This window comes from Copidosoma floridanum, unplaced genomic scaffold (genome assembly GCF_036245765.1).
Source record: "Copidosoma floridanum isolate Cflo_tuat_1 unplaced genomic scaffold, Cflo_Japanese_pri ptg000021l, whole genome shotgun sequence".
NCBI lineage: Eukaryota > Metazoa > Arthropoda > Insecta > Hymenoptera > Encyrtidae > Copidosoma > Copidosoma floridanum.
Genome location: NW_028321898.1, coordinates 22,096,361 through 22,108,740, shown reverse-complemented (window position 1 = coordinate 22,108,740; position 12,380 = coordinate 22,096,361). Strand labels below are relative to the sequence as shown.

Sequence of the window (12,380 nt, the reverse complement as noted above, 5' to 3'; positions counted from 1 at the left end):
TATTATATCCTCCCTATTTTCGTCGGTTATTTATGTGGCTCTTTATCATGCGGTACATACTTTGAAATTGCGCGACGTTTTATCGCTCGCTCCATCTCTTCGGAGCATCTACCTACATGTCCCATCGAAATTTCAATGCCCAACGTAATTATATACCCCGTGCCTTCTGTTCCTGCTTATATTTAGAAATCGCGAAAATCACGTTCAGTCGAGATTATTTGTCAAGCGGGCAAAAGTTCATTCGACTCTTTCGAGGAAAGCTCGAAAGTTGTCTTCCGAATAAAACCAATTGGTACAAATGTTGGATGCCGTAGTGTGCAGTTTAAGAATTTTAAGGCTTAACAAAAGTTTAGTTTCACTACATGAAATTTCTTGTCTACAATACTGACTTCATTTGCATTTTTTCGGTCGATTACTTGAGTTTGAGTACCACCTGGTTTGATAGAACTATTTGCTATAGGATGTCAACAGCGGAGTAGTGGACAATAAGTAAATATTAAGGTGAACAAAAAAAAAAAATACAAATTATTCCATGAGGATGAAGCAAACAATAGAAAAATAAATCAACAAATGTTTATCATAAATTAAGTCGTTATTTCCTAATTTAATCTTATAGAGAGAACAATTCATTTTTGGACTCTAATACCGTTTTGTGTCAAACATCGTGTAAAATTTTCGTAAAAAACTTAATAGCAGTGGCTGGTTTTTACTGCGTTTTCAACTGTTTTACTATCAGTATTGGTCGTTACTCATGACCATAAGCAAATCTTTACACATTCCTTTTCAGTGTTATTTTCAAGGTTCGAATCTATAGCAGTTGCCGCCTCGAGAAGCTCATGCAACTTCCCACTTGAACTAACGAGCCAAGCTGCACGAGTAAGAAAGTTTTAAGGATAAGTATGTGATGTCTATTCGCGCGTGTCTTTATAACGAACGTTCTACTCGTATTTATTAGTATAAAGCTAAACATGTCGCGTTTGCCAGTGACTAAATCAGCCAGAATTTAAAAAACACTCCCCAATGTGAAACTGTTAAAAATCTCAACGAAAGTCAAGATAACGTAATTGAATGAAAGATTATCTGTACCGAAAAAACAATAGAAATAAACCCAGATGAGACGAACCATCGAGTACTCGTGCGCGCCGGGCTGTCCCTCCTATCTCGGCACACCAGCTCCCCGCGAGGAGCTGCAGCTGCTTCCCTGAGCTACCCTCCTGTCAGAGCCCACCGACCGAGCCTCTGCTGCTACTGCCGCTGCTGCTACTCTCGTCGTCGTCGTCTTCGTCGATCCCACCTCGGGCTCTCGGCCTCATCTGTACAGATCAGTTTCTTTTCCGAGCCGCACTTTTTTTTTTCTTCTCCTCTTCCTTTAGTTTTCAATACTCAACGGCGCACCAATCACTTATCATTTGTGTATACCCTTTTGTCACTTGTTCCGTATACTCTGTTGGTAATCACGACGCTTGATTCTTTACGAGGTTCACTCGGTGCATCGCAACGATTTACTCCTGACACTAATGGGACACGTGTACTCCAAAAATACTATAAATCAAAAAGCTGTGTTATTTAATCGGACGCGATCCCTTTTACTCAAAGCTCTCCTTTTCTCTCGCTCTGTTTTTTTTTGTTGACAGTATAGCGATCCACTGATTCACGCGCGAGGCACTGCTATTATTTCCAAGCGTATACAGTAAGCATATCGCACCCCAAAGCATGAGTTTGGAAAAAAAAAACACGCATAACAGAAGGTTCCCTGCACTTCCCCTCAAACTTATCCTTGCCTTGTGGAAGTTTTTGCAGTAGGATTTGAAGAATGGCAGGGCCAATTTGCCTTTTTGCATGGGAGACGGAGGGGGGGGGAGTGCAAGAAATCAGAGGACACGGAGGATTAATGGGTCACGCTTTAGCCGCGAAAGGGCGAGTTCTTATTTGCTCTTTGCGCTCCGAAAGTTTTTTTTTCCGCTCCCCCGCGTAATTTACTAAGGACGTTAATTTCGCCTCGAAAACTCGGTCGAAGTGATTTTTCTCGGGGACCGATCGTCCGTGGAAAAAAAAACTTTTAACAAACACTCGTGCGAACGAGTTTTCAAAACATCACCAGAGTTAAATAAACTTCTCTGAAAAAATCACTTATGAGTATGACGAACGGCGATATCCAGCCCGGGCTTGTTTACGCGCAAGCACATACCCCGCGTTGACACCTATACAACTCGACTGCGCAGCGCGAAAAAAACAACTTTCTTCTTCTACCGATCACCTCCCAAATTAATGACGACGAGACAATCGGCAATAACTCGGACTTGAGTAGATGTGCATGTTTACCCCTCGATTAGGGCAACCGGGGAAAATGCTGTCTCACCCCTTGGGCTACTACCCCAGGGATGGGCGCAAACTTTTGAAACTCGATAATTTCTTTTAAAAGGAGGAAAAGTTGACTCCGGGGCCTTGGTTGGTTTTTCCGCTCGTCCCGCCCGTGAATCAAAACGCGCCGCGAAAGTTGAGCGCGCGAGGATTGTTTTTCACTTCTTTTTAATTTTCGCGTGGGAAGAAGAGCCGAGGAGAGCCGGAACGGAGTACGGTGGCTTAGGAGTGCAGCCGGGATTTTTCGGACTCGAGCGAAAGCTCTTCTGGTAACGAAGGACACTTACTATTACAGTGAAAACAATTTACTCCAAAGTGTACAATTACTATAGAGCATTATCGTACAACATCGAGATCTTTTTTTTTTCGACCGATTGATGTATTCACAAATATGCCCCGCAATTCCCATCAAACCTAACAAAAGCCCATTTGGTTTGAGTGACGCGAGAAAGAGAAAAACAATCGGATTTTTGTTCGGCGATGGAATCCGCTCGGTTTATTTTAAGTCCCCCCCCCCTACGAGGAACGAAAAGAAGAAACAAAAAACCCTCCTCACCAGCCACGCACTGTTTGTTTCGTTCGACGACACTTTCCTCAAGCGCATTACAGCTCATTTGCGAGAGGATTATAATTATACCGATTCGAAGCGCATTTGCCACCGCTGCAGTGAGCTTTGTTTCAAACAAACCCGAACTGAGGCACTCCGCGTGTTACACAACTAATTTTTGACGAAAATACCGCAAGGCTTACCTCCGGTTACCTTTTCGAGCACCTAGAGGGGGGGGGGTATTTTCACACTGGTAAAACTGTACCGCCGTTGCTCGAGTCACTTTACAAACAAACAAACGGGGGGGAAAAAAACATACGCGTAGCGCAGCTTGCAAGCTCCTACACCAGACGGCTGACGGCGATCGCACTCGCGCCCGAATGATCGAGAAAACAGAGCGAGAGAGAGAGAAGGGCCGTAAATACAACGGATCTTACCGCGACGTCGTCTCACTCGCGACAGTATATATATGTACTGCTGTGCGTGTCTAAGGGAAAAAATCTTCAGTGGAGTACAGGCGAACGAAAATCGAGAGACGGGGGGGGGGGGAGAAAAAAAAGGGAGATGAATAGACAGACGCGAACAACGACGTTCGAGGCAGAGGCGTCGCGACGACACTGAGACGCCTCTCTTGTCGGTGGACGGAATCGCGCGTATCTCCGCTCGGCAGAGAAAGACGGACGACGCTGAGGTAGAGAGAGAGAGAGACGCTTCAGCCAGGTACGGCAAGAGAGAGAGAGAGAGGCACCCCAAATGGTTATTAATAGCCACTGTCCTAGCTTGCTAGAGCTGAGCTGCTGCCCTCGAACCACGCGCCCTCCCTCTCCAACGCGTACACACATTGTATATTTATAGGCACGCGCGCGCGAGTCAAGAGAGTCAGTCTCGAGTCTCTCTCCCGAAGCTGCAGCTGAGCTTTCGCGAGCTCGCGGTGCCGCTACGTGAGAGCTGCTGTTTATGGCTTTTCCTCGCGCGCCTCCTTTCTTTTTCGAAATCCACGCCTGGCCGTAGACCTATACGCTCGGGAAATGCACTGTCGGTGGCTCCAAGGTAACCATGTAGTACGAGTCACACAATAGATTTTTAAAAAAGAAACAACTCATCAAGAGATTTAACGTGCGCATGTATTTCGTACACATACTTCTCTTTTCAATTGCAAGCACGGCAAGGGTAACACACGTAAAACGCACCCGCAAACAAAAACACGGCTCCGATGCACGCGATCCGAAAATAAACTACAACTCGTATCTCGGATGTTTTGCTCGAGCTTACACACGTTCATATATGTATGCCCACTCGGCACTCTACACGTGATAATATTTTTACCGAGCGCTCACGCTCTCGCTCCGCTTTACAGGTGAAGAAAAAAAAATAATAATAACGAATACTAGTCAAACTAACTGCCCATTGGGAAAATATTAATCTTCACAAGTATAGCCGAACACACAGAGAGTAGTGGTCTACTTGAAAAGAAAGGGCGAGAAATCGAGGGGGACAAGTAAGTAGTGTTTCGTAAATAAAATCTCGACCGTTCGGTTCTCTCTCGGTCAATAATGAAGGCGCGCAGAGGTGGCGTGCAGAGAGAGGCCTCCCCCGAGAGACGTGCAAGACAGAGGGGGGGCTCTCCCTGTATGATTTTATATAGCTTTGGAAAGCGCGCGGGCGGTAGACTGCAGGGAAACTCGCTCGCTGATTCTCACCTCGTTCCCGGGCGCCTCTCAAGGGGAATAATAAAATCAAGAGGAGCACTCGCCCATAGGCACTGGCCTTTCTCCCCGGTTCCTCGTCACTGCCCCCCCCCCTCCCCTCACGCTCTGTCTCTCTCGATAAAAGAAAAGCTCGGCTGTTTCCGTTTCTTCGCCTAACGAATTCAAATCACATCCTGTGGACACTTCGAATTAACTGCATCCCTCCTCTCTCTCGACTGTTTTCACACTTGTGAAAATATTGGACGGAGGGACGTGGGAGCCGAGAAAATTTTCTCCTCAAATACTTGCTTCTCGTTATTATATGTTAACTTATGAAATCCAAGGCTCGATAACGTACACTTTGTCTGTTGGGCCAGTTCGTTAAGCTTTTGCAGTTGTCGATTGCAGGTTTCGAGCATATTAATTTATCGTCGTGTCGATTTTTATTTTCACGTGATACCTTTTTTTTTTATTTACCTTTTTACCTGTAGGTGACAAAAAAAAGAAAAAAAAAAAAAATTAAGTAAAAAAAGTAAATAAAAAAAATATATAAGTCAAGCTTTTCGCGTTGAATGTACCAGTCAATAAACAAGAAATCAAGCCGTTCGCGTGCTGTACCCGAGATTTTGTCACCTCACAGAGAGGGAGAAGGGAAAAAAAAGGAGAGCTTGCGACCGCCGCGTGCTATCGTTACCCACGCGTATACTATCTCGATCTCGACATGCATACATGCAGAGAGCACCTCCTCCTCCTCCTTCTCGTTTTTTTTCCTCTCTCTCTCTTGCTCGGGTACTTCGCTTCCGCAAAAATCAATGCTAGAGCGCTCAAGGTAACGCTTTTACATCTCTTGAACGCCGTCCAAATAAAATCTGCAACAAGAAAAGCAGCAGCAGCAGCAGCAGAGCCGCCGTCGTCTCGTCGTCGTCCCGAATGCGGATTTTTGCAATGACTACTACCCCCCGTCGGTTAACCCCTCGACGAAATCTCCCCCCGCCCCTTTCCACTCTACGTACAGCGGGCCGGAATTTATTTTTCCCACTGTGTAATCTTCCCTGCGTCCTCCCCCTCCTTCTTTGCTTTTTACGTCTTGCATTGCTCTGTACGAGCTTGCAAGCTCTGCTCGTACGATTTTGTGCAAATGCGGCTCTGAGAGAGTATAAAAACAAAAAAAAAGAAGTCAAGAGAGAAAAACGAAGGAAGGACAATTGGTGAGATTACGTAAAACGCTGGTCATTGAGGCGTGCTCAAACGAAGGGGTACGTCGAGGGGCAGAGGAGCGCTTATCTTTTGTTGTTGCGGGTCCTTTCTTCCCTCCTTTCTTTCTTTCCTTTGCCTACTTTGCCTGTTTTGCTAACCAAATTAAAATAAATACACGAGGAAATACGGATCAATGAACAGCTGATTGTTACTTTTTATTTATTTTTTCATTGTTTTCGACTATCAAAGCAGAGCACTCGTTTTTTTATAGATACGGTTTTTTCATCATGTCGATTGGAATCAATTGTATAATAGATCCAAGGCATTTTATTGAAATGCTGTTTTTGGAAATCAAAATATCCACAACTCGAGAAGGAAAACAAAGTTACTTGTGGAGCAACGGCACGAACAACGTAAACGAGTAAAGTGATTATGCCTTCGAATTTTCTCACGATACGGCAGACTCAAAGGTAATTTGCGTGTCCCACGGCTTATGTCGGCAACCTAACGACGTTGTAGGTACATACTTACTACAGGAGAAGAAAGACAAGGTGCCCGTAACGAGATGGCGAGGGATCAATTTTTTTTACCTCATTGCATTTCATCGTGTTTTGCATGGTATACTTTTATCACATTTTCGTGAAATAAAGTGTACGCCTACAAGTGACAAATACAAGTAGATACAGCGTAGGACTGGTCAGACCGAAATAAACGATGAAAACAAAAATGTTGATTGTTTTTGTAAAATGTGGAAAACAACATTATACAATTTATCAAACGCAAATGCACTTTTCAACTTTGGTCTGGGGAGGAAAAAGAAAGGGGGAGAAATAGCTCCGCAAGTACAAACCCCTTTTTCATTAGAGTAAGCCGCAGAAGGGAGCGAGAGAGCGCGGGACCGTAAAACTTTTTAAAATCAGCGATACGCCGGCTCTCTCACATATGTAACCCTCGGCTAAAAGCTGCCCACCCCCCGCACTCGCTCGCAAAAAGTAGCCAAAAAAAGGAAAAAAAAAAAAAAAAATACGGAAGGGGGAATAGGGAGCGGAGAAAAATTCAGTGATAACGTAGAAAAGAGAAATAGAGCGTAAGTACACGTGTACGGGTCCGCGGCGCAAGGGAGAGAGCCGAAAAGGCTGCAGTCGGCGAAAAGAGAGAGGAAAATAGACGAGAGGGAGGAGGAGGCGACCACGCGGCTACTGCTGTGTAAAAGGCGATCGATAGCCAAACTCGTGTCTCTCTCTCTGTCTGGCGGGACCCACGCGTATACATATATGTATGTGTACCGATTACACGGGCTCAAGAGACGCGGAATCTCTGTGTCTGCGTGCAATTTCTCCTCGAGAGAAGGACGACTTCGCGAGTGTCTTTTGACCGGCTGCAATAATCTTTTCAGAGGCCACAGGCGCGCTTAAACGCTCGCTGCAGGGAGGAAGAGAAAAAGGACGTGTACGTATGGGTACACTGCGAGGACAGAGGGATCAGTTTTCATCCGTACACACGAGCGTCCTCTCGATGAATTTCGAAGCGCCCCCTCCCCGACAACGACAGATTGTTTGTCGATTCGGATTTTTTTTCTCTCCTCGACGGGCTATACGTACAGGCTACCCCTTTTTTTTATACTGTTCTCTCGATTTTCCCTCTATTTTTTTTACCATTGGTGTTTACCCTTCCTTTTTTTCCATTTTATTAGCGATCGTCGACTAGATTGGGAACAATGCCGATGGAGATATTTGATGGATTTCAGCCCCCCCTCTGTAACTTATCAGGTTTTTTCGATGTTTCGAAAGGAGAAAAGTTTATTTGGCAGCATTTGAAGATCCCACGGGTTTGATACTAATTGTTGCCGACTATACACGTTTGGCGTATTATATGCATGCGGTCCCCCAACGAGGGGGGGATGAGCTTTTAAATGGATGTATTCCCGCTTTGTGTTTGGTCAATGCGATTTGTGCCCCGTCCGACCGAAGCCCGCCTCTATCTACTGGAACGCATTCATTTGTACACATCGCACCCCGGGGCCCGGTTGTATGCATGGACAAAAGACCCGGGACGTCATTGTCCCCCCGTCCTCCATTGGCTATATTTTCTATTGAAAGATAATTGAAATACCCGTCCTAAGCAAAAAGAAAAAAAAAAAAGTAGCAAAATAAACAAGCGAGCAGCTGATCCCCGAGAAGGGGAATGAGGGGGAGAAAAGGGCGCGAAGACATATACCTACCAGCGTATGGTAAGAGCAGTACACTGATTGTGCTTCGGGGAGGGGGGAAGAAAAGAAAAGAAGAGCAGGTACAGGAATTGCGGACGGAAGGAATAACAGACTAAGCAGGAGGGTGGGGAGGTGGAGGAGAGTCGCGCACACGCGCCGGCACTAATGACCGTTCTAAGTTTGCCCGTGAGCCGCCGCCGCGCGGAAAGACAGAGGACGACGAACTTTGGTCTCTGTGTATGTTGTCCCATATACGTATGTATACACACGCGCGAGCTTTTTGAAGACAGGTGCCGCACTCGTGGAGACCGAGAGAATATCCCCCCCTCCCCCTGAGTGTATTTAGCACCGAGGATGTGACGGTGTTTGATGCTGCCCAAGTTAATTTTGGACGATGGAAAAAAAAAAAAAGTAGGAATCGAAGGGATCCGCGCTCTGGTTGGAGTAAAGTTTGATCCACGTTGTAAACGTCGAAAAGTTGGCGGGAGCGAAGAATAGAGAGAAGCGCGCTGGTGACGGACAACGTACACCCGCGGCTCGGCCGGACAGGTTCGCGTGCCTCCGTTTTAATTTTTCGGGGCCAAAAAAAAAAGAAAAAAAGAGAGTTGCCGGAGGTGGGGTAATAGTAAGCCGGCTCGTGCAATTTGCCGGTCCGTTTCGCGAGAAAACCCCGCGTGGGCGCAGCTTTTCCAGAAGAGTTAAATGGTCGAAGGTATACGAGGGGTTGGGGGGGTGTCGTTTCGACGCCAGTTGGAACGAAAGTTTTTGCGCCCGGCTCGTACGCGCACTTACCCCGGCGGGTGGACACTCCCGGCTCATAAACGCTACTATTCTTCCTGCGTCTCCCTAGTTGGGCCATTTGCACCGTTTGTTGTGTTTCGTCCAAGTTGGGGGGTCACCGAGCCAAAAGTAAAACGTTCATTTGGAGGGCCTTGAAGGGGTGGCGTTTAATTTGAAGGATCGTTGATTCTGCCGGCACGAGGGTGTGCTTCGATCGCCAAAACGATATATAATTGCCAAGTATCGTTTGTGACGAATCTCTGTCCCGTTATGCGTACAAGCGACCCATCGACAATACAATACAATACAATACAACCAACGCCACCATAATATAATGGGCTATCATGGGTACACATATAGCGTACAGGGGAAACCTTCAGCCCCGATGGAGCCCAAGCACGTGTGCTGCGGTGGTGCAACAACCAGGGAAAATTCGCGCCGATGGCCGTTTATCGGTATCGCTCGACGGATCATGTACGTACGGGAGAGGCAGCTCTATACTGCGGCGCGGTCGCACAGTGTGTATGTGTATACGTAGACCCGCGCGCACGTGCTCGTACTGCAGCATCTCGATACGCGTTTTAGGTATGCGTACGAGGAGCATGCGGACGAGGTACGGAGAGAGGAAACGCACGTGTGCTGGTGAGGGAGTGCGGTGCGTTTTGATGCCCCCAAAGTGGATGCGTGTACACTGGGGTTAATGGTGATTGCGAGCGTGATTGACTATGGTATCATGTTTTCTTTGGTTTTCTTTCATTTTTTTTTTTTTTTTTTTTAATACTATTTTACGCTTCAAATGTCATCCTCCAACTGCGTGACAACGTATTGCGCGAAAACGTGCGACACTGGACTTTCTCTTGAAATTCAAATTGAAAAAACTACGCGGGCCCGCGATTAAAATTCTTCGACTCCCGAGCGCGTGCTTTCACCCAAAATGCTTCTGTTTTACAATTCAACGGGAATTCACGTATGAAAACATAATTCACGATACTCTGCAAAGCACGACCCGGAAATTTTTGAGCAATTAATCCCCGGATTCTCGAAGGCGCGCGGTAACAAAAGTCGTCCCAACACCTGGTGTTTGTATATAGGTGAGGAAGAAAAAAAAAAAGAAAAAAGTTCCAACCTGTCCTACGGAAGGGGCCTGCAGATAAGTCGAGACATCCGGTTCCACCATGCAGCTCCTGAGGGTATCCGGGATGAACATTAGTACCCGGGACGTGCTCGGTCCGGTCTGACGCTCCTCGCAGTCGTAGGTTCGCGTGATCCCCTCACGGCTCCTCTGCTCTCATTCCTCTAGCAGGAGCGCACCACGCGTCGTCCCCAACGCGTCCCCGACGGTGGGAAGGACGTCGGCGGCAGCTTGCAAGCTCCCTCAGGTCCCGTTGATTGGCTGTTACTGCTCGTGGCTGGGGTTGCTGCTGGTGACGATGGTGCTCGAGGAACGACGACGCCGCGCCCAGGCACGCGCATCCTACCTAACGCGGGCCACACTCCTCACTCGACTAAACTATGACTCCGCTGTCGTTGCTGCTGCTGCTTGCACTGCTATGCCGAAAGCTGCGAGAGACAGCCACGTACGTGCACGCGAGATGTGCGGCGCCGCGAGCCAACCAACCGACTCGGCTCTCCTTTTCCTTCCCACCCGCGTTTCGGGACCTGCGCGATAAAGCTCCGCGACTTTCTCCCCCCCCCCACCCCAACTTGTACCGCTCTTTTTTTCCCCACCAAGCGCGTCTTTGGGAGAGATGATTACGAGATTGATAATATGACATGCGCTACCCTCGAAACGTTCATTTTCGCAACGATACGCAATATCAAGTTTACCCGCTGTGGAAGCGCATCTTTTTTTTTCTCCAGTTTTCGCATCCCCGTAAACGAGTAAAATAGGTGTAGGTGTGGTGCGGGTGTGCGGCGCTCTTGCGCATGCAGCTGGCGTTTTTGCCGGTGCGACGAGCTTGCGAGCTTGACGGTGGTAGTGTATACAACGCGAGAGGGAGAGCTTTCGGGACATCGGTAGTGGTGGTGGAGGGAAAGAGGGTTTTGGGCGCCGCGTCGGCGTGGAGGGACAACGAAGAAGACTTAAACCATGTAATTTGGAATAGTAATCTGTATAATGTTCATAGATCATCTACGTTAAAAAAACTGTTTAACATCGGCCTGTCTCCACCCCTTAACATAGAATGCATAGTTGCCAAACCCATCATCGAAGCCTGTATTGTTATTCATTAATTTCTTTCTAATTGTAATATTAAAGTATAGCTGTTATGTTTTTTTTTTTATCCAATATACAATATATGTATTCCGTCATCAATATGATAAGCGTACGCTACATACCTTCATACTTGTACTGTGAATTACAGCTTGTTTGTAAACCATACAAATGTATGTACAAAAGACTTTAATAAAGCTAGTGTCAATACCTCAACAGAGGTCAGAACACTTAAATATAAAAAAAAATGTATATATATGTTTCTCTCTCTCTGTCACTCTTTTTTTCCAAAGACGCGCAGAGTCCGTCCTTGCTTTTTCCCGTTTCGTGCTGGTGTGCGGGCGCGTGGCGGGACGCGCTCGGGGAGTTTGAGAGACTTTTCCGTCGAAAGTGGATTTTTACGGATTTTTCCGCCCCCTTTTTTCATTACCCTCGAGGATCCTGACGGGTACTTATTTCCACGCCACGGATCGGTCGATTCGTCACAGATGCGCGCGGATGAGATGTCAAGTAAACACGAGAAAATCAGCACAAGCGATCGGATCTGCATCCGACAAAATTTACGAGTAAAAATTCGGCAACCCACGTGGATTATGTTAATGAAACGTACCTACTCTCAATAAAAAAAAGGGGTGTTTAGAGAAGTCCCGCGAAAAGTTCGCTCGCGAAGGTTAAGCGGTGAAAATTGTTTAGAAAGCGCGCAAGGGGCAAAAAAGGGCCCCCCTTGTCCTGTAACCCATAAAGTTCGCCGCGGCGCCTGATACACGCACCGCACGGTACACATGCTCGCCTTATTTTTCCGCGCTTTTTCCCGCGGGAGGCGAGCCCAGCGCGCTGCAACTTCGTTTTTCTCCGTTTGTTTGTACCCCGACTGAGAAAGGGGTATATCTATAGTCGGAAGCCGGAAATGAAGAAGAATGGATGGCCACCCCACACCCTCCTTGTTTTTTAGGCAACGGGAAAAAGAGAAGGGGGGTTGCGCACTCTTCCTTTTTCTCTGTTCTTTTTTCCCACAGTTTTTTTCCCTTAGAGCCGCGGCTCGACTATTTTTCTTTCTTACGCCGCTGAGCAAATTTCGGCTTCGCCCCGGCAATTTTTCGCCCCACCGGTGGATACATACACTACCACTGCTTCGCGTCGAGGGTGACTCCGTGATACGGTTTCCCTCTCGAGTTGACGTGTTTTTTTGTTTGTTGCGCGTAGTTTTTCCAAATAATCGCTTATTTTGCGAACATAAATTACCGGGGGGGGGGGGGGATTTGGTAATGGTTTTTCCCTCGTTTCCGAGGTTTTAAAACTTTTAGCGCTTCGTGTGCACAAGGTACACGCGTATGGGTGGGCTCGGAATTTGGCTCTCGAACTTTTTAAAAGGCTTCCAAGATTTCT

The 12,380-nt window shown here is 47.0% G+C and overlaps 1 protein-coding gene across 7 annotated transcripts in view; it reads right to left on the bottom strand.

The window, feature by feature from the left end:
• NfI (Nuclear factor I) overlaps nucleotides 1-10,348 on the bottom strand; it is a 51,930-nt gene extending 41,582 nt beyond the window's left edge. For all 7 annotated transcript variants that reach the window (XM_089594619.1, XM_089594620.1, XM_014359235.2 and 4 more), the window contains exon 1: nucleotides 9,909-10,348. In XM_089594619.1, the coding sequence (XP_089450745.1) occupies nucleotides 9,909-9,989 (81 nt within the window). In that variant the 5' untranslated portion in view covers nucleotides 9,990-10,348. The remainder of the gene's footprint in view (nucleotides 1-9,908) is intronic.
• Between the last annotated feature and the right edge of the window lie 2,032 nt (nucleotides 10,349-12,380).